The sequence below is a fragment of the Rissa tridactyla genome, chromosome 1 (genome assembly GCF_028500815.1).
Source record: "Rissa tridactyla isolate bRisTri1 chromosome 1, bRisTri1.patW.cur.20221130, whole genome shotgun sequence".
In the NCBI taxonomy this organism is placed as follows: domain Eukaryota; kingdom Metazoa; phylum Chordata; class Aves; order Charadriiformes; family Laridae; genus Rissa; species Rissa tridactyla.
This window is the reverse complement of record NC_071466.1, coordinates 36,106,582-36,133,026: the sequence shown is the minus strand read 5'-3', so window position 1 is coordinate 36,133,026 and position 26,445 is coordinate 36,106,582. Positions and strand designations below refer to the sequence as shown.

Below are 26,445 nucleotides of genomic sequence, written 5' to 3'. Positions count from 1 at the left end.
TTCGGGCAGCGCAAGTCAGCACCATTTGTGCTCATTTTAGCCTGGCCCGAGGAAGGGAGTTCAGGCATGGAGGGCTTGCCAGGCCTCTGGACCAAAGGTGCCAGGGGGTGACCAGGAGGGCTGTGCCCCTTCCAGGTACCCCGGGATTTTTGGGAAAATGCCCCTCCAGACACGACCAGGGGCTGAGAGGCCTCAGCTGCAGGGTAGATCACAAACCCGAGCCGGGGCGAGGAAGGGGCAAGGGGGCGGCGGGGCGGCAGGAGCCGGCCGTGGCGGGGCCGCCTGTACTTGCGTTCCCTCATGGTGGAGGGGAGGCGAAGAGGAGGAGGAGGAGGAGGAGGAGGAGGAGGAGCAGCGCTGACCGCCATCGCCGGGCGACCGTCCCGCCGCTGGAGGCCGGGGCTCCGGGGGCAGGGGCGGGCCCGACCCGACCCAACCCGACCCGACCCTCCGGGCCGGCGGGGGCAGGTCTCTGCTCGGGGAGGGGAGACGAGGAGGGGGCGGTGGTGTTGTGTGGGGCGGCGGGGAGGAGGGGTGGGGAGCAGAGGCACGCCGCCTGGGGCTGATTGGCCGCCCAGTTTATAAAGAGGTGCCCGGCCGGGGTGGCGGGGTTGTTTGCCGAGGTTGGGGAGCTCCGCCGAGCCCCTTTGTGGAGCCGTCCGAGCGGTGCGGAGCTGCCCGCGGCGCCATGCGGCGCGCCAGCCGAGACTACACCAAGTACTTGCGGGGCTCGGAGGAGCTGGGCAGCGGCGCCGCCCACGACAGCACCCCGCCGCCGCCGCCGCCACCGCCGCTGCCGGCCCACCCGCACCCGCCGCCCGCCTCCCGCTCCCTCCTCGCCGCCCTCGTCCTCCTGGGGCTGGGGCAGGTAGTCTGCAGCGTCGCCCTCTTCCTCTACTTCCGAGCTCAGGTAAGCGGCGGCTCCGGAGGCGGCGGGGTGAGAGTGAAGTGTGGGGGGGTCGGTCCGGTCCCTTTCCCGCCTTTGGCGTCGGGCGCCGCGCCGTGAAGGAGCGGCCGGGGCAGGGCGGGAGCGGCCGCTTCGCACCTTTTGGAACGTCCTCGCGTCGGTGGGATTGAGGGGATGAATAGCAACAAAAAAATAGGGCAGAGAGCAGCTTTTTCTGGCTCTGAAGTTGGCCCAGGTTTGAGAAGGGGTCGGGCTGGTGGGTTGCAGGGGCACTGCCCGGCCTGCGCTACCCCCTGGTTGCTGGAGCTGCTTGGCCTGAGGTGGTCTGGGTGGTGCTGTGGCCTAATGGTGACTATGGGGGGTTTCTCAGCGAGGTCAGACTCATGAAGCAGCTTGATGATCCTTCACGTGAAGTTTTGAGAGGCTTTGTTTTTTAATGATTGGCTTTCAAGTCACTCACCAGAGAGCGGTTTGACGTGGCTAAGGTCTTCAGCTGTCGTAAGTGTTTCACCAGGGAGAGAAATGCCTTGAAGTGTGGGGGGGAAGCGCCACCACACAACACCCCTTGGGATCCTTTGTCCTTCAGGCTGCACAGGGGCCCTGTGGAGCAGTGTCCATGCCTTAGTGGGCACCGGCCGGTGGTGCCGCTTGTAGCTCAGGAGATGGTTTCTGAGAGAGAACCTTCATCCCTTGTCCGCCAGGCCACAAGCTGGCCACGGGGATGCTTCAGAAGAGGCAGGGATGCATGCAGAAAGGAGCACAGGGGAGGTATCTGTCGCTGTTGGGGGAAGATGAGGTGATGCGCGCGGTTAGGCTTTCAGAGAGAAGAAGAGCCTGCTTCTTGGAAACGTCTCATCTGGCTGGATTCAGTCGTTGTTGCCTGTCTTACCCCAGCGGGGCTGAGCCCTCTCAGAGGAAGTGGGGGGCTGCCGGCTGGTTGCTTCTTGGGGCTAAGGTGTTATCTTTCTGATTGGCTTTTTGGTTGTATGCTAATTAGCTCTGTTAATACAGGTCTCACGGCCTTCATGGAAGTGGTACTTCTGTTGTGCGTGCTTTTCGTTTGAAGTCAGTGGGGAGTGGAAACCTGTTTCTTTCGGTTTACTTTCTAGGTAGATGCCCTTGATCTTGATGTAGCAGACTGGATTTCTTAGCACAGTGCACTCCGAAACCAGATGTTGCACAAATGTATACCCACTTAAATAGATGAATGACTATCAAATATGCAGTAGTGCTGCTGATCATTTATTATGCAGACCAATTTGTGTTTTCTTAACAATGATTGCTTTGTGTTTGCCATTTTTACAAAAATAAAATGGAACTTAGTTAATCATATCCTGTATGCTTCAGAAAAGTGACATTTAAATTCTGGGACTCATTATAAAGTAGCCTAAAGCTACTTGTTTGCTTGACAGTGAAATAAATTAATGCCTACTTCAGCTTGTGGCATAGAAATGTTTTTCACTCCAGATCTGCATGTACTTGAAAACACATCTTTGTCAAAACATATCTCCTAGAAATGCATAGCTATACATTGATCAGTAGGCAAGAGAACCATTGCAATCAAAACAACTAATAAAAGTATACTTTTTGAAAACCCTGTTTTTCCATTCTCTTTACACCCCACTTATTAAGGACTCTTTCTGGTACGTTCATGTCAGTGCCTCACACAAGCCTAACAAAGGGTAAAAAGAGCTTTCTTACCATAATGACTGTTTTTCTTCTGCTTCCTTGATTTAAAAAATTACATAGTCCGGGTGTAATTCTGCATTTGGCAGCTTAATTCTCTTGCCAGTTTCTTATTCTGTAGATCTGGAGTAATGCTGTTGGATGGTGTCCTTTATAAACTTGAACTTCCGAAACATCTAACAGAGATGATGTAGCTAGATGTAGACTTGACTGAAGTCATTGCATGAAAAATTTCTAATGGAGAAAATGTCTTATTTGAGATCACTGAAAAATAGAATAATAAGTATACTTTTGAAGTAAGTACATAATTCAAAATAATAAGATATGGCTATCCATATTTGTTCACCAATTTCTCATTGTGAAATAAGATAGATGGAAAATATAGTAGGTCCCGCAGAAGTTAAGTCTTAAGTCTTACAATTTGTTTTATTTATATGGGATATGATCTGACCTCTTTCTCTTGAAATGATTGCTGTGAAATTTAGTTGTATTAAGCTATCTTAATTTGCACTTTTCAGTACAAATTTCAGCTATCTGAATTTGTACTTTAATAATGGAGATTAAATATTGTGGTGTATTTTGTTAAAATAATGAGAAGTTCACAGTAGAAGCTGTGCAGAAAAAGATTGAAATTGTTTGGTTGGTGAATTAACTAAATGTGAATTAGCAAGATTTGACTGTATAGGTTGATATCAAGAAATGATATGTTTTACAAGCTCTTTAAAAGTCTACCTAAGAGGCTGAGTAAACTCTGACTCAGTTTTACCATACACATTTTATCTGTATTTGCATAAAATTGTTTGGGCTGGATCATGACACAATAAGAGCTGAGACAATAGTTGAGGTTTTGGTTTTTCCTTAGTTTTGTTTATTTTGTGGCTTGAGCATTTAGAATTTCACAAGACACATAACTAAGACTGACACTAGATTTTCACGGGTAAACACATGTTTGTGGCCAAGAAATAATGCAGTGCCATGCAAATGAGACAATGAGCTGCTATATCTAAAAAGAAAGGAAAAGCTAAGAATTTAATTTTACCAATATTCTGGTAATAGTGTTCTGAAATGTAAAAACATTAAGATCTTCTAGCTTTTCTTTTTGGACCATCATGTGCAATGTACTGAATCCAAGAAATTAAACACTTACCAAATGTATTGGTGTAAGTGTTTATTTTGCTTACACTTCATGAGGAATATTTGCTCATGATCAGTGAAAATGCCATGAAAATTTAGATACTTGAAGCAGCTGGAGATCATCACATGATAAAGACTCTTGCACAGCACAAAGCGAGCAAATGAAGTATTTAACTTTCACTGATAAATGCTAAGGTATAGTCTCCAAAAGCTTTGCTTTTAAACTTATATTTCTGGCCCATTTTCTTAATGTACTTAGATCATAAAAGAGTAAGAATTTAGGTTAACGTTGACTGAACTGCAGGGCAGTGGAACAAGCTTGAAAGTGCTTAATCCAGATGTGAGGGCTGGATGTCTAACTCCCATAGTTTAACCCAGAATCTGAGCTTAACTGTTTTTCCCATTAAAAGAAAAAAAAAATCTATAGAAATGTGAAGTATCCTACCACACTGAAGAATTCACCCTTGGTTAATTCAGGACATGGACAACAGATTTTCTTTATTGTCATTTCATGCATCTGTGGAACTCTGACTTTAATGAAGGTATGTTTTTAAACAATCACCTTTCAGACTTCATCTAAAGTTTTGCGAGCATGTTAGAGCAGTGGCTAACAGAAAACAGCCTGCTGGGGTCATTAGCACTTTTTGGAAGCCTGGAAGAAGCCCTTCTTGGTGGTTAAGAAAGATCGTGGGATGCAAAGTGATATTTGATAATCTGGAAGTTGGTTTAGGTTTGAAAAATAAGTACACGTGTAAATGGTAAACACTTATTGTAAGGAGTAAATACAGAACATGATACTGTAACATTTCATAAATGAGGCAACATTTAATAGGCAAAGTTGGCTGGAATGTATTATATTTTTAAAATCAAAATGAATCTTTTTAACATCAAAAAATCGGTTCTTAATTCTGTGAGTTCATCTGGTCTCACCCACAATGTTGGAGTTCATTTTGGCTGCCCTAATATAGGTGAAAGGAGTCCAGCGATGCAGCTAAATGATGGATGATGCTGAAAATTAAGGGGTACTGAAAGATTTGATCTGATTCCAAGGTCAGACATGATGCATGTATATACAACAGTAACATAAGAAACATAAGCTAGACACTCCTCTATTTAAATAGGTTAATTTCTCTAGGGTATTTAGCTTACTTAATGTGTTATAAAGCTTTCTCCGATGTTTTTGTTTGCATCTTGATGTTTCTTTCAGGTATTAAATATTTAGGACTTGATGCTGAATGTCTGTTTTTTCAAAGACTCACCTTCAGTGCCTTGCAAGTTTGATTCCTGTAGACCATCCTAGTATTTCATCTGTCTCTTTAGAAGTTCTTCTCAAAACACGCAAACTTGAAAGTTTTTCTGTGCGTCACTTCTTGCCTACAGTTTTGGTCTCAGTGCTTGGTAATACCTGCTTACAGCCACGGCAGTTCAGTACATGCTCTTTGTAAAGATAAAAGATACAGGATTTCTGAGAATGCCTTTTCAGACAAGTGAGCTAATTTCCATGGTTAAATGTGGTGAAGACTAGGTGTTCTTTGAAAAAGGTAAGGGCAATCAGGCAGGTTAGCTAGTCCCAAGATCAGAGCTGCACCTTATCAAACACTAAATCTCGAGAGACTTGCAGATTGTCAGAACCCGCTGCATAGCTTTAAGTTGCTGGAGCTATCAGTTACTGTGTTTCCATTGAGCCTTCAATCTTTTAGCTGTGGGTGCAGGGATGTTGGTTTTCTGTCTTAAGCCTGCAGCAGATAAACTATAATCCGAGTAAGTGCTTCTGTACAACCTGCTGTTACTGTTCTAGCACAGTGTTGTGTGACACGGTTGACTGATTGCTGATGGGTGATAGCTCTAAGTCTACACTACCTGTGACTTGTCATGCTGGATGCTCAGGCCTTTACAAATTTTGTGACCTTTGTGCTGTGAAATCCGGTTTTCTTGTCTACTTTGCAGAGGATGTGTTTAAATAAATCCAAAACTGGGGTAATAGTCTCTCACTAGTAGTATTACTGATAAAAATGAGCATCTACTGGCAGTTATTTGCTATGGCTTTCTGTCTTCTAACGTGTGGTGTGTGTGGAGGGGGGGAGAGACATCCAGAACCTGTTGAAGATTCTAATTCCCTCAGGTCTCTAATGATCCCAACAGAAGAGGCTACATCTGGGATAATGAGTCCTGTTTTGGGTCCCTCAGTACCAGAGGTATAGCAACAAACTGGAAAGAGTCCAGCAGAAGTCCAGTGTGACCATACTGTAGGGACCATACTGAATCAGAAATGAAGAACTGTATTCTTTGAACCTAAAGAAGAATGGGCTAAGGTGAGGGAAGCTAATCACCTAAAGATGGAGTCAGGTTTTTCAGAAGCACCCAGCAAAAACAAGAGGCGCAATCATAAATGGCAGCAAGAACTGTAGCCGAACATCAAAATCGATGTTTTTACAAAATCATAGAATTGTTAGGGTTGGAAGGGACCTTAAAGATCATCTAGTTCCAACCCCCCTGCCATGGGCAGGGACATCTCCCACTAGATCAGGCTGCTCAGAGCCCCATCCAGCCTGGCCTTGAACACTTCCAGGGATGGGGCTTCAACCACCTCTCTGGGCAACCTGTTCCAGTGTCTCACCACCCTCATGGTGAAGAATTTCTTCCTAACATCCAGTCTGAATCGTCCCATCTCTAGTTTTAATCCATTCCCTCTAGTCCTACCATTACCCGACATCCTAAAAAGTCCCTCACCAGCTTTCTTGTAGGCCCCCTTAAGATACTGGTATCTTAAGGTTAAATTAGAATGCAAGTGGTTAACAATTTGCCCAGAGAGGTTGAAAGACTCCATCAATGGAAATGCCAGAAAGCTTGTCTAGACGAGGCCCTGACCAACCTGACCTAAGTTACAAGTTGGCCCTGCCTCAAGCAGGGGGCTGGACTAGAGACATCCAGAGGTACCTTCCAACCCAGGTCATTCTGTATTAACTACCTTTTTGCAGCTGTTGGTAAACAATTTGTGCTTAATTTTTTTTTTCTTTCAGTTTACAGTTGAATTTCTGCATTCTGAATAGTAGTGGAACATATTGGGAGAGACGCTTTTAGGGTGCAGTTTTACAGTTGTTAAACCTTGTGGTGCCTTTGTGCTCTTTCATTCCTGTGCCTCTACAGGTTCTGATGCTTGTCTGATACCTGAAGTGAGTTGGTTTCAGGGTGCTAATCTTTCAGGAAATTAGACCAGCAAAAATTCCTCACAGGTTATTGATTTGGAAGAGGAGATTGAGAACCAGGAATAAAATTTTGTGGTGAAGGAGGTAAGAGCACAGAGGTGCTGGTTTAGATCAGCTTAAGCAGTTAATGGGGCTGCACAGCACTAGCTGACTTCAGAAGTCATTAGTGTAGTTTTTAGTGCTTAATTCATGGAGCTGTAAAGGCTATACACAGATTCTCTTTTGGATTCAGCTGTGCCAGGCCACCCCAGGAAGATGTTACTGCCTCCAAGCCATTCTGTAACTCATCTCTACCCCTTTGCTCAAAGCTGTGGCATCTTCTGATCTTCGGGTGAACCTTTTCTGACCTGTTTCGTTCCAGATCTGCAGGGGTAGCTGAGACAGCTAAACCAGGTTATAGGGGCTGATGTTGACCTGAATGAATCAGGGAAACAGCTCTCCTCTGGAGACTTCAGTAGAAGGATGGTGATGGATGAGGCAGCATTTTGTGTTGCCATCTGTGCAACAAATGTTTCTCTGCAGTGTGTGCCTGTTGGATGGCTGCCTGGCTGGTGTAGACTTAAATTCACCTCTGTGGTCCTAACCCTAGGCTTTTAAGTTAACTTTGTTCTTTTTTTGGGGTTAGGAAGTTGAATTTAAGTTCATGTGAACAAATGATATAACACGTTTCATTCACTCTGCATGTTTTGTATTCTGCAAAACTTCTTTTGATGATCTATTTTGTTCAGTGCTATGTTAAAGGAAATTTAACACAGGTCAGGCACTATCCATAATGTCTCGGCATTCCCTCATCAAGATTACAAATAATATATTACCTTTTGTAATTCTCAGATAAAATTGTTCCTTCCTTGAAGTAAATGTTCTTTATTAGACCAGTTGATACAGATAGAGGACTTAGACAAGGTTTTGAGTGCACAAACCTTTCTTCAAGCCTGAAATAAAAGCAGAATAAATACCAGTTGAGAGCTATTGCTGAGAGTCTTAGGCCATCTCTGAAAGATAGTGGTTAGTATCTCTTGAGTGTAAAGTATATGGAGTGTGGGGAGAGAGAGAGAAATGGTTAAATAATGTTTATGCAATCAAACTCTGCCATGTGACAGTCCTAATCTTTGGAATATCTTTCCAATTTATCTAACTGATTGAATTCAAGAGTATTCTAAATTTACAGTTTAAAAGTATATTTGATTCAATCACAAAGACTGCTAAAAATATCTTGCAGATATTCTAGATTTACCAATCTTTGTCCCATCGAGGCGGAGGAGTTTTTTAGTAGTTTTATGTTTATATTTTTCTGAATTTGGTCATTCTGTTCTACTTGGTGACTTTAACGCAGCAATATCTCTTGCCTACAAGATAGCTTTGGTGATAACTACCTTCTGTTCTTCTGTTTCTCCTCTTGAAAATGATGTGCTAGGTGTTGTACGTACTTTCCCCAAGTTTTTCTACTTGGCATTTTTGTGTCATCCTGCAAACTATGTTTTTTATGATAGGATTGCTGTGTATGTTGCCTGCTAAAATAATTGTGATTTTTGTGCTAAGTGGTCAAAAAAATGAAATTCATGATTATTGATTTTACTGTAAAAGTGGGATTTATCTTTAACTTTTGAAAGTCAGATATCCAGTCTAAGCTAAATAAACTGGGCAGCTCCAGAAGATAATTCGTTCTGCTATCTGTCGCGCTTGTTGGATGAAATAAAGCTCCATGTGGGGAACTCTTTCTCTCTGAATTGTTTACAATGAAAGTTTAGGTAATAAACTTAGCTAGGTCCCAGACTTTTAGATGGCTGAAAATTCTCCCTGATTTAAATGCTCTTAATGTCTCTTGGACAGAAACTTAAAACTGTTGTCATGCTTATATTTTTGTTTCAGATGGACCCTACTAGAATTTCAAAAGAACACGCACACTGTGTCAGAACACTTTTTGGACATCAAGAAAATACAGATTTGCATGATACATCCTTTGAAAATCAAGAAGTGAAGTTAATTCCAGAATCATGTAGAAGCATGAAACAGGGTCTCCAAAGAGCTGTGCAGAAGGTAAGTAGCAGATAGACTGTGTGTTCCTTTATTTTATGCTCCTGTTGAACTTAGAACAATTTTTCCAAAATCTGTATTCAGAGGTAAGTTCTAGAAAATATTTTCTGGTGTTCAAGTAATATGTGAAGTTGCATCCAAGATCATACTGTGTTTGCTCATGAACCTGATAGTGGTTAAATAATTCTGTATTGAAACACTTTTTTTTTTTAAGCAAGGAGGACTTAAAGTTGCACTGAGAAAACTATGATTGCAGTTAGTTGATTGGCCATTCTGGCATTTGGATGGGTCTGAAAGTTAGTTGTTTCATCCTAATATTTGTATAGGTTTGCCAACACTTTGGATGTTCATAAGAATGGACGGTTCCACATTATTTCCAAAGCAATCTTCCTGACTCTGTTTCTGACAGAGATTCTTCCAAGTCAATATCATCAACAAGGAAAATATTGCCTGAAAAAAGTAGGAGATAACATTTGCTCTTGTTTCTTACTCTTTCTGCAACCCAAAATTGAGGGATAGTATCTTCTTTTTCTTTTTTAGCTCACTTTGCCAGTTCTCTGTTCTTGCAGACCATACCCACACCAGCAGAAGAGCTATTTTGCCATAGCACAATAACCAGGCAGTCTTTGCCCAGCAGCTGAGAATGACAGCTTGTTTCCAAATACAAATTACTTAAGTAGTCAGCTAAAGAAGTCAGCCCTAATGAAGAAGCCTAGGCGAGCTGAATAATTGTCACAATCGCCACTTACTGCCTTTGATCTCTTTGTTCATGATAGTGTTTAGTGCTAATTATGGTCTGTTTAAAAGCTGAATGTGCTATGGTATTTGGTTTTCCTGGCTTACCAGATCCATTACTACTTCTTCTTATCTCCATAACATTGTAAATTTTTCATACAGGATACTACATTAGATTTGAGCTGAACTCATGTACACTTTACAGAGTGAATTGTACTTGAGTTAATTATATGGTACTTTAATTCTGCTAATGCTTGCTTTTAATGGAGTACCCTAAGTGACATATCTTTTTGTGAACAAAACCAAAGAAAGCTAGGAGTTCATGTCTTATCCCTTTTGCTAGCCATCTCCTTGAAAAGCTTAAGGACAAAAAAAGTCGGGTCTGTAGGATTAGTTCTATCTTCCAGCATTTTATAGACTGTCTTACACTATGCCTACTTCTCTATTCTTTTTGCTGGTACTAGACTGCTGGTTCATGCAGCTCCCATGACAGAGGAAGGAGCTTGTTACAGTAAGTGAATGGGAAGCCCTGTATTCTGGTCATTTGCTGATGGTTACTCAACAGAGGCATTGGCTTTAGTTGAGGCTGCATATCCTGCCATTCTGGATGGAGGTTAAATGCTGCAATGTCCGTGGCCAAGATAAGTAGTGAGTAGGGATAACTTTTTTTTGCTGATGAACCATTAGTCTGAGAACAATAAAATTTAAGTTGCCAAAGCAATCAGACTCTGAATTTCCTTTGAATGCAACAGAATGAATTAAGCAGCTGGGTCAGTGTTGTACATGCTTTGTCATCATATGTTGATGACACTGAGAAAAAACAGGAAAATGCTTGCCTAGGCCTACATTTGCATCTTTTTGGTATATCAGAGAAGTGAAGGAAACAGTGTTAAAGCAAAATTATACTTTATCATGTTCTGTAAGGTCTGCCTTTCATTTGCTCTGCTACAATGAAGGGTAGGGTTGCAGCTGAATCTTACTCCAGTTGTGCTTGTCCTTCATGTGTGGCAATACAGCTAAGGTGACTTGAAATAGGTTTCCTATTGTCTGTGCTTTCTTCACTTTCCTGAAGGAGAATCTAACCTGTGTGTGTTTTAAGAACCAGTATCCTTATTTGAACTGGCAGCATGTTAAGTAACTGAAACGGAACACTTAAAAATACCATTTAAGTTTTGTGATTTTTTTTTCAATATTTTTGTCTTTTGCAATTCAAGCTGTTCAGGAAATGAAAATAGACAACTTGCTTTTGCTCAGGTTTATGGTCTGGTTACAGCTTTTAGCTTACTGCGCTGGTTCTCGTTTGTTTTCTTTGCACACCTGTAGACCTAGTGCTTAAATCTAAAGCAGGGATTGATGTTGAAAATGAAAGTGCTCTTGTGAAAACCAGTGTAGTAGGGCTGCAAGGTCAGGTCTAGAAACATTTGTCTCCTGAAAAAATAATAATTAAAGCTTTCTTTTAACCAAAATCTAATGGTGAATTCCTTAACATATTCCAGGATAAAAATACTGCTTAGGGAGCAGCTTACTCATATTGCATATTAACTTTAAAGGAGTCAAATGATATACTTCCCTAGCCCGTCTGTTTGCTTAATTTATTTTTTTTTGCATGTAACCCTAAAAACCTTTTCGCAGTCCAGATGCACTAACCACAGTTCTTAGGAAGTCTGTTATGAGCCTGAAGTAGAAAGGATGGCAAACATACCTTGGGTCAATTCATAAGTAACTTTCTTGGCAAAACTCCCAGCTTCTAGCAGCTTGGGGAGTTCAGGCGTAAACCAGTCTCCCACATGGCAACAGAGTACTTTGCTACACCTCCAGGGCAGCACTTATAAGGAGATCCATATACTTAGCAGACATTTAAAGTGCACATAATTACGGACAAAGTCAAGGTTTCATGAGTGATTGCTGTAAGTTGTTAAAATTTCAGTTTCCATCCTACAACCTTACATGCCTTTTTTGTTTTTCTGCAGGCAATAGACTGCTCATTTGGATAGAGGTTGTAGTGCTGATCTCTAAACTATCTTCTGATGAATATTGGTTCATGTACGTTCTATTTCACTTCCTTCCTGATTAGCATTCTTCAAATTGCTGAATTTCCGGCAAGATAATCAGATACTTCTTCCTGGTATTAGCTGGACTTAAAGCACTCAGGTAGCAGAAGAAACAACTGCATAAAGGAGCTTAAAGATCAAAGCTGAAGCAATACATGAATGTCTGGAGGGGTTTTCTTCTGATTGGTCTCAATAGGCCGCTTAGAGATGCTCAAAGTAGATACTGAGATATTATAAAAGCCAAAAGAGAAAAAAAACATTCACAAATGTCATGTGTTCAAATGTAGCCTTGTCTCTGCATCCTCAACATTGGACATAACTTGAAGAGCAAGAATTGTTTTTGTTTTGCAGATGCTGAGATGCTAAGGGTTAAAACCTGCAGCCTGCTGTGGATGAGGAAAGAGCAGTTCCCAAATTTCCAGGCACTTAAAGCATGATTTTAGCTTTATAAATGTTAAAGTTTTGCAGCTTCCTAATGGCCTCTAAATTTTTTTTTCAATGAAGGAAGACACATTTTTCACTTTTGTGACTAGCTGCTTGTCTGTTGTTTAAACAGTAACCGTATGAAGGAGGTTGGAATGTGGGAAGCTGGCCAGCAGAATTGACTTGGTGGGCAGTGAGAAAATGATGCAAAGGTGTAGAGGTGCAGCTTATCATGAGACTGACAGAGTGGTGTGATTTTTGTGTGCAGTTTTTGTAAAAATTACTCAACAGCTTGGTAGCACACATGGTTCTGTGGGTGGAAGTTGTTAAGAGAAGTCACTGGTAATATTTTGTCAGCAGTTCTCATGCCACTATAGCAGTGTCTTAGTGACAAGTTCTGTTGATCTGTTTCTGCTGTCTTAATGGTAGTGTACGTTGTGATTAGGTATGAGATGCCTAAAGACATTCAGGTGATAAAGAATGCAGTTGATACTTTAAAGATTTGGAAAATCCTAGCTCTTAATTCCTTGCAGTAAGGATACGAGGGGATTTTTATAATCCCACTAGAAGGCCGTCTTTAGACATCTGGATATCTTCAGACATCCACTGAAAAATGTGGTCCTTGAATCCTTCAGGGTCAGAAGTACATGCTAAAATCCTTTTCTAAGGTAGGTTGTGTATCAGCACCTTGGAACCATAGAAACATGAAGTAAAAAAAAAATCAAGAGAAGTGTTGAACTACATATCCTTCAGGAGGAAACCCACAGCTCCGTTTCTGTTTTCTATGGACTAGTTCATGTGTTTCAGCTTCCTTTTGGAAGTCTGGGCAACAGAACAGAAAGGAACGTCAAAATTTTGTGGGGCTGGTCAGAATCAAGTAAAGAACTTGACAGTAGTCCAGTGTTTGGAGAACTTGGCTGATAGATGATTTCTGTTTTCTGGCCGCAGGCTAGCCACTTCTAATCCAGTGACAAGCACACAGAAGAGCCAATGAACATGAGCCAGTCTCCAGCTCTTTTCAGCGTGTCAGTGTTGGGCTCACGCTTATAATCTCCCTTTTGTTGTAATGGCACTCGCCTTCCTAATTGCATAGTAGCATAGCTTCAAGAGGAGTACAGGAGAGTGTTTCTCTCAGAGAGAAATGCTCCTAGGAAACAGGAAAGTAGGCTCAAGGCCTTCAGGACAAGGAGAGTTGTGGACCCAAGTCTTCCTGGGTAGCTGTTCTGCCTACCAAGTGGTGATCTTGCAGATGAACAGCACCACCAACAGTTAGAAAGAAAGCAGCTCAGACTGCCTTTCATGAGCCTTTCCGGATGAAAGATGAGCTGAGTCAGGCTGCTAGATCTCAGAAGGTGAGGTACCCAGCTGCTCAAGCTAGAGCATCTTTGGAAATGTGCAAAAGCAGAACCCTATACTCCTAAGAAAAAAAAAAAAAAAGTAGTTTAAGAGGAGAACAGCGACTGGCCAGTTCAGGGACTTCAAGGGCTGTGCAGTTACCAACCATGAGATTTTTTTAGTTCAGATAATAGGAGACTAAAATGTACATAGCTCTCTTTGGATCTGCCCAGCCCCAGCAGGCTCTCCATGCAAATGCATTATCACATCCCCCAGAAGGAAAGGATATTAAAGCAGGCTGCACATCTGAGAAGTTTCCATTAAGAAAACAAGAAAACAAAGGAGTCTCCTCTTTCGAGGGAAAGGGTTGGGAGAAAGTGTGGCACAGTAATCTCTGAGAGTGTGATTCCCTTCCCAATCTCTTTTACTTTATGTCCTCTTCAGAGCGTTTTGTCACTTTTCTCAGTATCTAGAACTTGCAATTTTTTGTTGTCTCCCTACTTCTGATGAAGTTAAAGAGCTCAAGTGTGGCTAGAGGCTGATGCTGGCGTGCAGCTCCTAGAATTGAGCTTCATTTTCATGCTCCTAGAACTGACATTGAAGTATGAAGATCAGAGAGGGGAAGTGAATGCAAATGGGGCAGGTGGGCATGAATTTTGCTGCTTTTGAAGTTGCTATTCTTCTGCTTTTCTTCTTGTCTCTACAGCAGAAAGTATCTTAATGATTCTTATCTACAAAATCAGCATATCTCTGCTGAAGTATTACACTTTGATAGTCATACTACAACTTCCATACTGCTGTGGCTTTTCATTTTGGTTTAACCTTTAAACACCTACTGAAAGGGGAAAGTGAGAGTAATATATACACTGGCTAAGGCGTTAGTTTTCACTGTGGCTGCAAAATTACATAAAAGCAGGACTTCAGGTGTTTTCAAAGCAGGATTTCAAATTCTAAAGCACCACAATGATTGAGAGCACAGTGGGAAAATTGCTGATCTGGCCAAATCTGAGGCGTATTGCATATTGAATCAGATGAACAGCAATATGTGTGACACAGTGCTTAGAGATATATTTTAGTGATGGTTTTTGTCAGAGTTAGGATGATGGTTGGACTAGATGATCTGAAAAGGTCCCTTCCAACCTAGGCAATTCTATGAAAACAAAACAAAGGACCACCCTTAGGTTTCAAAGATGAGATATGATTTGCTATCTTCAGCGAAATGTTTCCTTTTACTGAACATCTTCTTGATGGCTCCGTGGTATAAGGTATTCTGAATAGCAAGTAGAATATTACCTGTGTTTTTTAGAAAGCAAAGATGAAGAGAGTCATGGGGGAAACAGGGGACGGAACTGAGGACTGGATCTAATATTACCAAGACTCAGTCTAGGCTTGCAACAAGAACAGACTACTTAATTTTTTTTTTTAAACTGCTGTTTCTGTCTTTTCTCAAGAGGAAAACAGGTGTGGATTATTAAAAGCAAGGCTTTTTGTGGTGCCTGATGTCTGTTACTTGTGCTGTTCTTGGTTTTGTGTAACATGGGGCTCATTGGTGTTAAAATTCATCTGCAGTTTTGAAGAATGCATACTTCCAGACTCTGGCACCCAGTCCCTCTGGCCCAGTACAGATGTAGAAGATGCTTAGTCCTTCAGTTCCTGCATACCTTGTTGGAAATGAGCCTTGATTATAAAGCTTTGTAGTCTTGCAACCTTCCCTGTTAGTGGTCAAGTGTGAGGTTTTCATTTACTTCATCACAAATGAAATTCAGAGCTTAGCTTTCCTTAGTTGTTAGTGTGATTGCACACTAGTCCCTGTGTAGAACTGCCTCTTCTGTTACCTTTTGACCCCAAGTAATTAAATCAGTTCATAAACTCCGTTGTTTTATGTGATGCATTATTAGCAATGATTGTTCCATTGTACTTGGAGAAATATTCCAAGTGCATTAAGTAGGAAAGGTTATAAATGTCCTGTCACTACTACTTCCATAAATAGTGTAGTGATACACACCATCATAACTACCTGCAATACACAATACTACAAAACAAAGACAGCATCAAAGCAATGCCTCTTTCTCATTTTAGGAAGTCCAGCGTGTCATGGGAAGAACGCCACCAAGACCAGAAAAAGGTAGGTGCTGTTTTATGAGTAAGAAATACTTTAGTTCTACTAAACTTGACCTTCTGAGGTAATGCAATTCTTTTATCTCTAGCTGCAATGGAGGCATTAGGAATGGATCTGTACAAGAGAAGTAAACCTGAGAAGCAGCCTTTTGCCCATCTCATTATTGATGATAAGAATATTCCATCTGGTAAGTTCAGTTTTAAGTGAATACTTCCAATGTGATTAAACAGTGAAATACATGCAAATAGTTCAACAATACCAGCAACAGACTGGGTTTCGGAAATGGCTTTTGATAATGAAAACAAATTGGGTGTGTTAAAGGATTTCAGAGGCAGCAGGGTTAATGTTAACAGGAGGATAGCTGCCCTTTTCCCTCGGGTATCTTACATCAGTCTGTTATGTGCTTAATGGCCTCCATTTCAAATGCCCAGTTTTCATGATCAAGGTCTGAGGGCTTGGCCTGCCTCTTTCTGCTGTCTTCAGGTGGGGAATGAAGACATGCGTTGAATGCTCTCCTCTGAAGTTTATTTTCGTAGGCTAGTAGGGTCCATCTGGTGTTCTTCACTCACCCTGGACATCAGCTGTAGGTATACACACAGATATATGCATACATATACACATACATAGAAGGATATACCAGCATAAAGATTGGCCAGAATCCAGATCTGGCAGGTTGGAAGATGTTTTCCTTCCATTGAGTCTAAGATTTTTATATTCTCTTGTCAGATGAAGAGATCTGTTGTTTTCTGTTGTAAAATTCAAGAATGTCTTATGTCCACCTCCTCAGCCCTTCAAAGCAACACTGCAACACTCCTTTTGTGTGCTGAAGTGTACTGGGTACTGAATGTACTCTGTACTGGGTGACGCAGCATTTGTCTTCAGGGTGGATCTGGAAGCTGAGAATCTCACGTGAATACACAATTCACATGCATGTCATGTGCCCATCAGTGTAAGAACTTGCCATAAAGGCAGCGCATTTTTCATTTTGAGGTGTTGAAAACCTAGAACTGCAGTCCCAATGTCGTTATTCTAACTAGCCTGCTAGTTCCCTGCCCTCTGTGGGTACATTGCACTGTCATAGCATAAGGTTGAATTTATAGCAAGTGTTTCCTTCTGCTAATGGCATGTTGAAAAGGTTTTGTCATATTCCATTCATTATTATGTTGTAGGTATAGACTTTTTCACATCAAGACTCCCAGGGCCTTCTTGAGGTTCAGGCATACTAAAACTTCACAAGGGTCTGTCTGTATCCATCTAGTGTAGTAGTAGGAAGATCAAAGATCATAGCATTGTACTCTGAGCAACAGGGTTTCTGGTCAGTGTGTTGACTTGGATGCACTGTGTTTCTGAACTATTGAGTCGGGGGGGACGAATGTTCCTGTGGCTTTTATCCGCCCCTATGGTAAGAGGGTCCATTCTTTTATCTTGCCAGAGCTCTTATTCTCTACCCACAGGTATCTTTGGGTGGCTTTGGGAATAACCTCACTAGTACAATAGGAGGAAACAAGACATGAGCCTGTCTTAGAACAGTCTCCAGAGGAAAAGATTCATTGCTGCAATTTTAAGATATCTTAGTACTGTTTCCTTTTTAGCCCTGGGGCACTGTCAGTTGAGATTTTTCTCTCTGTATTCTCAACGCAACAATCATCACTGGTGTGGTAGAGAAGTAAACCAGAGTTTATTCTGAAGCTATTGGGCAGAGGATCTCAAGATAGGAGGGGGCATTGATCACCACTGTCTTCTTCCTCTGAAGATGTATACAATCTGCAGTGCTGAACTCCTTGTTAATTAAGCTATGTGCATTGCTTTTCTGTTTTATATAACCAAACCAAAAGGGAATGCTGTCTTGAGGCTTGAAATCTGAGATTTCAGCAGCCTGCATAGTAATACCTTGCTCTTGCTCTATTTAAAGACAAAGAACTTTCGTACACAAGGAGTTAGCTTCTTGCCTGGAGGGGTAGGATTCTTTCTCCCTTCAAGTGCATTGGCATTGCCAAGATCCAGAGCTTTGTAAGCAGAGAGCTTAAACAACTTGTCAGATAGCAGTTAGAACTTCTACAAGCTTTCTTATTAGCTCAAATGCCTCCTGACAAGCTTCTATTTCAGTCAGATTTTAGCTTTTGACATAGGTCAATAGTAGAAGATGCAGTATCAGTAAACTTCTCTGAGCATTTTATTTTTGTAAAGATTCAATTAATTTGCTAATCATAGAGACAGATCACTTATATCTACAGAAGTGGAGTGTGTCAGTGTCACACTTCATGAAATCCACCTTTTCCTGTGGGGACTTTATTTGCTGTCTACCTGGATGTTGCTGTAAACTGTATTTTTATCAGGGCTAGCAGCTGATAATCTTTATTGTTGTGCATCACTGCATTAACCTTCTAGGAAGTGAAGTAGCACATCTGTGCGTAATGGCAAGGGAGGCATAGCTCTTGCTTGCTCTCTTCACTTTTTTTTTTTTAATAGCACAGGCTGCCAGAACTCTTAGAAATACAGTGGCTGTGAAAACAAGCTGCTTTGTTTCTCCTTGGAGCAGACCAACCCCTTACCAGTGTGATGAGTTGGATGTACTCCCTCCTGATCCGGCACATATGGCTTCTGCCTCCTTTGGAAGAACATTGCCAGGATGTTAATCATGAGCACAGTCTCTGCGGTCCTTGTGGGCACTGCAGCAGTGAGGGGCTGCATCGTTATGGATAGCTGGGACCCCGAACCTACTGGTTGTGAGGCACTTTAGTGGCATGCTCACTGGTATGAGGCAGTACCCAATTGGCTGTGTGGCATAGAGGTTAATGACAGGCATAAAGGACAAAGAATTTGCTTGAGGGTCACCATCCTGTTTCCTCTGACTGCAAGTGGCAATTTCTGTTTTCTTACCCTGATTCCTTACCGTGTGTGTCTGAAATACTACTAAACTGTTTTATGCCATTCACGAGTCTGGACAGATCTGGTCTTAGTATTTTAAGCTTCTCTACTGTCATCACTCTGACCCAAAATAGATAATGTCAGGAAAAAAAACCTCAACAATCTTCATTATTGTCAAACAGGATTTTATTTTAAGTAGTTTGCCGCTGAACACCCTTCACAAAGGGTCACTGAGCAGTATGTTGTGAGGGAACATTTTCCTTTTACCTGGTTCACAATAATATCAAGCCCCAAGTGGAGTTTTGCAGCTGAGGGGAGTGCAAGGGAGGGGAAAAAATATCCGTTCCCAGATCTTGGTGTCCCCACCCATCATTTGGCTGCAGAAGCCATAGTGGTTTGGCTTGCTGTGTGTATTTTTTAGGTTTGCTGCCTTAGGTTAAAGCTGGATGCTTGCTGGTTGCTTTTTACCAGAGCTCACTATAAATGCTACCTAGGTTTTAAATGAAAACAGTGAATTTTCGTTTATAAATTGATTACAGAAATTAGAGTTTAAAGGCGAAAATCACAAACAGAGATAAATTTCAATGTTAAGTATATCATTTGGGATGTGAATTGATACCTTTATCTGTCTAAGGAAACGCTGTAGTATTCTGAGCTATTTACAGCTGCAGGTTGGGCTTAGCTGCCCTTTGCCTCCAAAACAGTTTTTCAGAGCAAACAGTGCTTTGGTCGTTCCCTCAGGTTTTATTTATACCTGAAAGCTACTAGAATGCAAACAAATTATCAACACAGGGCTACTTTCTCCTCTGTTCCCCTCCCATCATCTTCTTTCTTACTCATTCATTTTATTGAAACTCATTTCTCTTTGTCTTAGTTCACGCTCACGAATACCCAAGACATTGTTTTGATTTGTCTTCAGTTACTAGAAAAACTGTGTATTATCTTCACTTTTTTTATTTAATGATTTTTACCGTGTCTGGAAGGTTATCTTGCTCATTATCTCTCTGACTTCTTCCTTCTCTGTCAACGTGACTTACCTTGTGCTATTTTTTTATGGCTCCATGATAAATTTTATCACAGAAGATCCTATTTTGCAGCATTTCTGACTTTCCCATGGCCTGTGTTAAGTTTCAGAGTTTTCTGATATATGGACAGCTGATTTGGCACTTGTCTGCTCCAGTTTTCTCCTCTGCCTGTGTTATGAGATACTGGTTGTTTTGGTGTCCCCAAATTTGGGTGTATTACCTCCAGAAGTGCTGGGAGCCTGCTCACTCCTTCCATTAGTTGCATGGCATAACTCCTACCAATGCATCTTTGTGCTGTGCTGCTGGCTTGTGGCGTGCCTCTTCTGAAGCTCTGGCAAAATGCCCATCTGCCTCCGTTAAATTATAATGCTATGATTGTATTAAGTTGGAAGGGACTTGCAGAAGTTATCTAGGCAAATCCCCTGCTCAAAACAGATACGATCATCTTCCATCGTCTCTTGGCCTGTCCCTCCGCCTGACCATGGATGGATGATGCATATTGCCCTCAACCCCGAAACAGCGTGGCCAAACTTCACTCAGAGTCCCTCTCAGCATCTCAATTACAAGCAACTGTGGCACCTATTTTCTCGCTTCCCCCTTCTGCATTCCCACTAAGGATTTCTTCAAAATTGCCAGTCTTAATCAAGTAGCAACGAAAAAATTTACTTGCCAGGTAAATAAAATCTGCCTAGCATCTACCCAGTGTGCCACCAGTCAGTCACAGCATGCCAGTATGCCTTTCTGTTCTGTCATATGTATACATTCCTGTCCCACATCTCTGATGTGCCGCTTCTCCGATCCAAGCAGTGATTTCTTGCCTATCCTCCTCATCTTGAAGGTAGTCCATGCTCCTTGGGGCAGTATTTCTGGCAGACGGCACTGTGCACAAGAAGTTCTACAACTTCCTCAGCTATCCCCAGTGCTTCAGAGATGTACTGTGGTACCCCTATCTCAGCATCTCTTGCAGGTGAATAATTACAAGATAAGAGACGTAAGATCTTAGTGTCATTTCCAATTAATTGATGGTTTTCAGAAGGTTTTTTTTCTGAGGCACTGCACAGAGGATGGCTTCTCGGTATGTTTTTGTTTGTATAATTTCTACCTGGCTCTTCTGGAGCCATAGGGGAGCAACTATTTATGATCTGCCTCTGACAGCCTGTGCTTTGCTCAAGTCTTTGTGGAAGAACGCCAGAAGCTTTTTGTTCTGGAATACTATTAAAGTATTCCTGTCGCATGCGGAAGATGCTTGCACTTGCCAGTTAGGGAAGACTCATAGCTCTCAAATTCCCCTGTCCCTGCTTCCCCTCACGTCTTTCTGCACAAACAAATCCAGGAGGCATCTTTTTAACTGATCAAATATACCTGGGGCTTTTCCCCAACACACTTGTGAGTACTGGTGGTTCTGGGGCATGCCTCGATACGTGCTTGGAGGAGGGGGCACTGTGCCCTGCCACATGCCATGGCCTGTTCCTCTGTTTTTGCAGACAGAGGCTATGAGATGAGGTGGGTGCTATAATGGGATGGTCGGAAAGCTGGAGAGGTGGAAGGAACCATGGGATGTATGCTGCAGGGCATGCTCCTCAACAGAAAATATTGTGATAAACCTCTACATAATACATGTGCTGTAGTAGCAATGCTATTGGGGCTGGTGTTGCAGGCTGCTTCTTAACACTGTGCCACCAAAACCAAACTGGTGTGTCAAATGTGCCCAGGTTTGGAAGGAAGACTCAAGTGCTTTCTCTCATTGCCTACCTGACCTCCTGCCAGGCCACCTCTTAGCGCAGCCTCCATAGTAGAATCATAAATATCTTGAGTTGGAAGGGACCCATAAGGATCATTGAGTCCAACTGCCTGCTCCTCGCAGGACTGCCTAAAACTAAACCATATGACTAAGAACATTGTCCATACGTTCCTTGAACTCTGAGAAGTGTCATGACCGCTTCCCCGGGGAGCCTGTTCCAGTGACCGACCACCCTCTTAATGAAGAACGTTTTCCTAATGTCCAAAGAACACTTTCCTAATATCCAGGATCTGTGTGAAATGACGTCTGAGATCTGACCAGCTTGAAACCTCCAAGAGGTGATACAAAGTGGCTACTACAGAACTACAGAGTTCTTGGGGGACATTTGTACCTGCATATGTGGTCAGATTTCAATGACAGTGCTGAGATGAAAAACTAATCAAAACATCTCCAGTCTCTCAGCTCTTTTTCGTTCTCTTCACAGAGCATTCAGTCACTTTAACAGATAAGGGACAGCTTCCTGTTTACCAGGCCACCATCATGCAGGCAGAGCTGAAAAGGCGTACCTGTTAGAAGGAATTCAGTAATGCTTAGTTACACATGTTAATTCTATTAATCTGTCATTTTGGTACGGAGACTTGGTAACTGTTGTACATGTATTTTGATTCCAACATGCCTGAAGCTCTATGGAGAGACAGAATATTATCTTAATTTTCTTTCCGAATTTGTGGATCTCCGTTTTAAGACAATTGGAAGGGGACTGTTCTCCTCCGAACGTGGAATATTAGCTCATTGTTTCCAGTTTGAAACTTAAGATACATAAACAAAAATAAGAAAAGGAAAGAGCAATGTGTCCAGAATCACATCTGTCTCCTAAAGCTTTTTAAAGACTTTCCTCTAGATATTAGACAAAGAATCTGAGTTTACCTTCCAAACAAGTATAATTGCCCAGCTATTAGTATTTGTACAATTAATAAACAATTAGGATTGTGGTGTGGGCCACTATCCTAGATATCTAGGATGTGACTAAAACAGATTGTGGAGCCTTATTCTGACATATGCAGGCACTGGGTTAAGTCTAAAAATTGTTTTTGTGTACAAAGGTTTCTTGAAGTGCTGTCTAAAGTCTAGACAACTTATTTTGTAGTACTAAAGGTAACACAATTGTACTGATTTTCACCCCCCCCCATTTTTTTTGTGTTCTTAAATGAAACTACGTTTACCTTTGTACCACTACAGTCACAAGAACATTAAATATGGGAAGGTTTCATAAGCTTTCTCTTTAGGGAATCATCAGTTTAACTTGTTTTCAGATTTTTAGTTATTTTTTGCAAACACAGGTTAAAGACAGGTAACAAGATTTGCTGTTTTTTCATTAGTAATTTTTTGTTTCAAATTCTTCTCAAGTATTTGTCTCTTGAGTAAAGTTTTAGTTGGAAGGCAATTTCTATACAGAGCTTGTTGCATGATTGCTTAGCGTAATCAAATTATTGGCCAAGCGGGTGTTTTGTACCATGGTCCAGCAGATGTTCTGGTGGGAGGGCAGTTATAAATATGGCAGTACATGATTAAAAAGGAAATTTCTTACAAATTTTTATCATAATTGTCTAATATTCCCTTTAGCATATCTATGTAGCACATTTGTTAAATGTTTATAAATAATTATTTTTTTTTCTCCCCTCTTCAGGAACACGCAAAGTGAACCTCACATCCTGGCATCATGACAAGGGCCAGGCAAACTTGTCAAATATGACATTCAATGACGGAAAACTAATTGTTAATCAAGATGGATTTTACTACCTTTATGCCAACATATGTTTTAGACATCACGAAACTTCAGGAAACCTGACTAAAAGAGGGCTTCAGCTGATGGTATATATGATTAAGACAAACCTTAAGATAAGGCGCTCTGATGTGTTGATGAAGGGAGGAAGCACCAAATACTGGTCAGGGAATTCAGAATTTCATTTTTATTCTGTCAATGTAGGAGGGTTTTTTAAATTAAAATCTGGTGAAATGATAAGTATCCAGGTATCAAACCCATTGCTACTGGATTCATCACAAGAAGCAACTTATTTTGGGGCGTTTAAAGTGAGGGATTTAGACTGAATCTTTTTTTAGTGTGCTGAAAATTGTTTGGGTTTTTAGTGGCTTAGAAACAACTTGAAGACAGAACTGAAAACCTTTTGCAACCCAATTGCATCTGTATAAGCCATATATCTCTAAAGACACATTTTTGCCCAGTGCTGACTCCAGCGGGAGTCCCACAAATGCCCAGAAGGGCAAAATTGCATAGTTCTCCTGATTTAGTCCTATAGCAGTTTTACTTAGTATGTCTCCGCTGCCTTCAGTAGAGTCATTATGACTTTAACATTGGTGTAGTTGAAATCAGAGAAATTAATATTATTGAACTTCTGTTTCCAGACTCTGCCCTGACTTTTAACCTGTGCTACTCCTACTAGTTTTGGCGCAAACATAGGGCAAGACACAACTTGGCTCCCAGCTTGCACGTAGGGCTCAATTTTGCTTGGGGTTGAGCATTCTGACCCTGAGACAGCAAAGATTGTGAAAGTGTGACTAATCCCATTGCATTTGATGTGGCTTTTCACATGCTTAATTAAGCCTCTTCTAGCTTTGCTGGATTAGGGTTGGAGAGCTCAGGCCGTGGCAGAAATGAGTTGCAGAAACACCGAAACGGTTCAATTTAAGTTTTTACCTGATTAAAAGGGCTATTCCAGGAAGAAGGGAGATCATCTGGCCTTGCAGTTCTAAAAGGTTAATTACAGGTCTTTTCTATTATTGTTGCACAGTTAATTGCAAATATAGACTGCCAAAATACGGTGTGCCTTTAAAGTATTACGTCGTGCCAGAACCTGCAAAGACATTTTTTAGACAAAAAGTATGTATTTTTATATTCTGTAATATCTAAAGTTATATTTCAGGTGTAATGTTTTGTGTTTAAAAAAAATGTAAATTATATTGTCCTATAGTATTTGATACAAAATATTTAAAATCTCTTGCTGTTTGTATATTTAATGTTTTAAACTGTTTTTAATGTACAGACATGTTAAACTGGTGCACTTTTTAATCCCAATGGGAAAAATTGCAGCTAAAAGAGGTTGTTTGCAATTAGCAAATGTAATATATATATCTTTGTTCTTTTTAACTTAATAGATTTCTGTTAAACTTGTCAGTATTATTGGGAGGGGGGAAAATCACACCAACGTAATGAATAATTAATTACACCAGAATGCTGGTCACTGGGTGCCTTTCAAACCTGGAGGGTCGTTGACATTACAAAGTTGGCATTACCTAAAAATAAGTAAATAAGAAATTAATATGTAGTAAGCCACAGAAATGCATTAGGGGTATTTATAGTTACCGAACAGGCGTATTTTCCTACAACAAAATCCTGCAAGTTGTAAATTCTGCAATTGAGTAATGACTTTTTTAGCTTAGTTTTCTGAAAAAGTGAAGCTTATGTCATTGCATTGCCTGTCCTCTCCCCTTCGAGCTTTGAAAACTGCATGTTTCTGCCAGATTTGGCAGATGAACGTCAGCGTTGAGATATTCTTACAGGTTTTATGAGAACAGAGAGCTGAGAACAACTCAGTCATTATACATTATTTGTCAGTGGCTGGCCACTGTTCATAATTAGCCAACAAATTAATACGGGGAGACTCCGAGCTAGCTGCAACACGTGTTGTCGCTTGTAGAGTTGCTTGGCCAACAGAGGTAGGTGGATGGAATCTGAGAGTGGGTATGGGGGACATCGAAGGGATGGGTGATGTTTAGAGCATATCTGGGCAGGGAACAGCAACTTGTTGGGGAATGAGGGAGGTTTGAGGAGTGTTCGTCTGGGTGCTCTAAGGATGATGTGGGGAAAACTCGCTCTTGAATGTGGTAGGGATCACAGAAGGCGAAAGAATCAAATCTGTAAGAATTGAGGCTTCATACAAATCCTCAGGCTTTTTTTTTATATAAGGAACTGAGTTGAATTCAAGCAATTATTTTATACTGTATAATAAACATTTCTTTTTAATGTTAATATTGTTTTCTTACAAAATATATTTCTAAGAAAAAAAATCAACTTTGTGATTTCTTTATTTTCCTGTGTTGCTGTATTTCTTGTGCAGCTTTCATCATTTTGGTCATATTTCAGAACATGCGGGCTGGGTATAGTATAACTCACTCAAGAGAACTGAGGCATAAATTGCCTATTTTGATACATTTACAGTGAATTTTAAGGAGTTTTTGATCCAAACATGCATCCACTGCATTTGAGTAGGGTTACATCATCAGGGGTTGGAAATTTAGCTGGCAATGAGGACTTTGGGTCCACCAAACAGCTGTCAGTTGAAAGCCAGAACTGGGTGGGAGGGATGTGAGAAAACAGTCCTTATGGGGCTCTGTAGGCTACCCTGGGGGTTATGATAGAAATAGGAAGCAAGTAGGAGGCCCTCTTCTGCCTGTCTTGCCCTGGCCCTTGTCCTCGTCCCTTTCTTACCCTTACGGACATTCAGAAGGAAGCAGGAGGCTCCACGTAGAGCTGTTGGTAGAGTTTGATTTTGTGCTTTATATCGGAGCAGCCACAGGTTGAAAAGCTTCAGTAGCGTCATTTGAGGCAGCCTGGGCACGGAGGCCAAGATGATAAAGTTAAAACCACCTGCCGTAGCACTGACCTTCCCCAAAGCAAGTCTTCCTCCAGAAGCGTCCATTCTTTTCTGTCTGCTTCATTTATTTGATTGCTTCATTGTGACACAATTAATGAAAAGAGCAGACTAATCCGTTAACGAAGAGAGTTACCTTGAGAAGAAGGTTAATGCTTTCTTGGCTAAGAAAGGTACACGTGACTCTTATTTTATAATCTTCAAAAGACAGTTTTGGTCTGTGGATAGAGGATGATTATTTGCTGAAATTTGAAGTTTGAAAAAAAACCAAACCACTTGGAAATCGTTTATTTGGAATTCAGTGCATGTAAACATCTGTATATTCTTACTGTGTTCTTGCCGAAAATGTAAATTTTCATACATGGGGTTGTGATTGCATGTTTTGGCACCTGGCTACTCCTCCCCCCGCCCCCCCTGCCTCTTTCTTCCCCCCGCCCCCCCCAGCCTTCCCAAGCTCTTCCCAGCCAGTGAGTGTTTCTTTTTCTGTCTATCCCACTTCCTTTTCTCCGGC

At 41.4% G+C, this 26,445-nt stretch overlaps 1 protein-coding gene across 1 annotated transcript; it reads left to right on the top strand.

Moving 5' to 3' along the window:
* Window positions 1-594: 594 nt before the first annotated feature.
* Window positions 595-25,271, top strand: TNFSF11 (TNF superfamily member 11). The gene is made up of 5 exons (XM_054207056.1): window positions 595-910; window positions 8,803-8,970; window positions 15,591-15,636; window positions 15,719-15,817; window positions 22,952-25,271. Exons 1-5 carry the CDS (start codon window positions 689-691, stop codon window positions 23,371-23,373), a joined length of 957 nt encoding a protein of 318 aa, XP_054063031.1. The 5' UTR covers window positions 595-688; the 3' UTR covers window positions 23,374-25,271.
* Window positions 25,272-26,445: the final 1,174 nt, after the last annotated feature.

Bases quoted from the DNA above. Each gene is read 5' to 3' on its own strand.
- TNFSF11 (XM_054207056.1), top strand. From the start codon at position 689: ATGCGGCGCGCCAGCCGAGACTACACCAAGTACTTGCGGGGCTCGGAG. The intron at 911-8,802 runs GTAAGCGGCGGC...TTTTTGTTTCAG, and splicing joins TCCTCTACTTCCGAGCTCAG to ATGGACCCTACTAGAATTTC. The intron at 15,637-15,718 runs GTAGGTGCTGTT...TTTTATCTCTAG, and splicing joins GCCACCAAGACCAGAAAAAG to CTGCAATGGAGGCATTAGGA.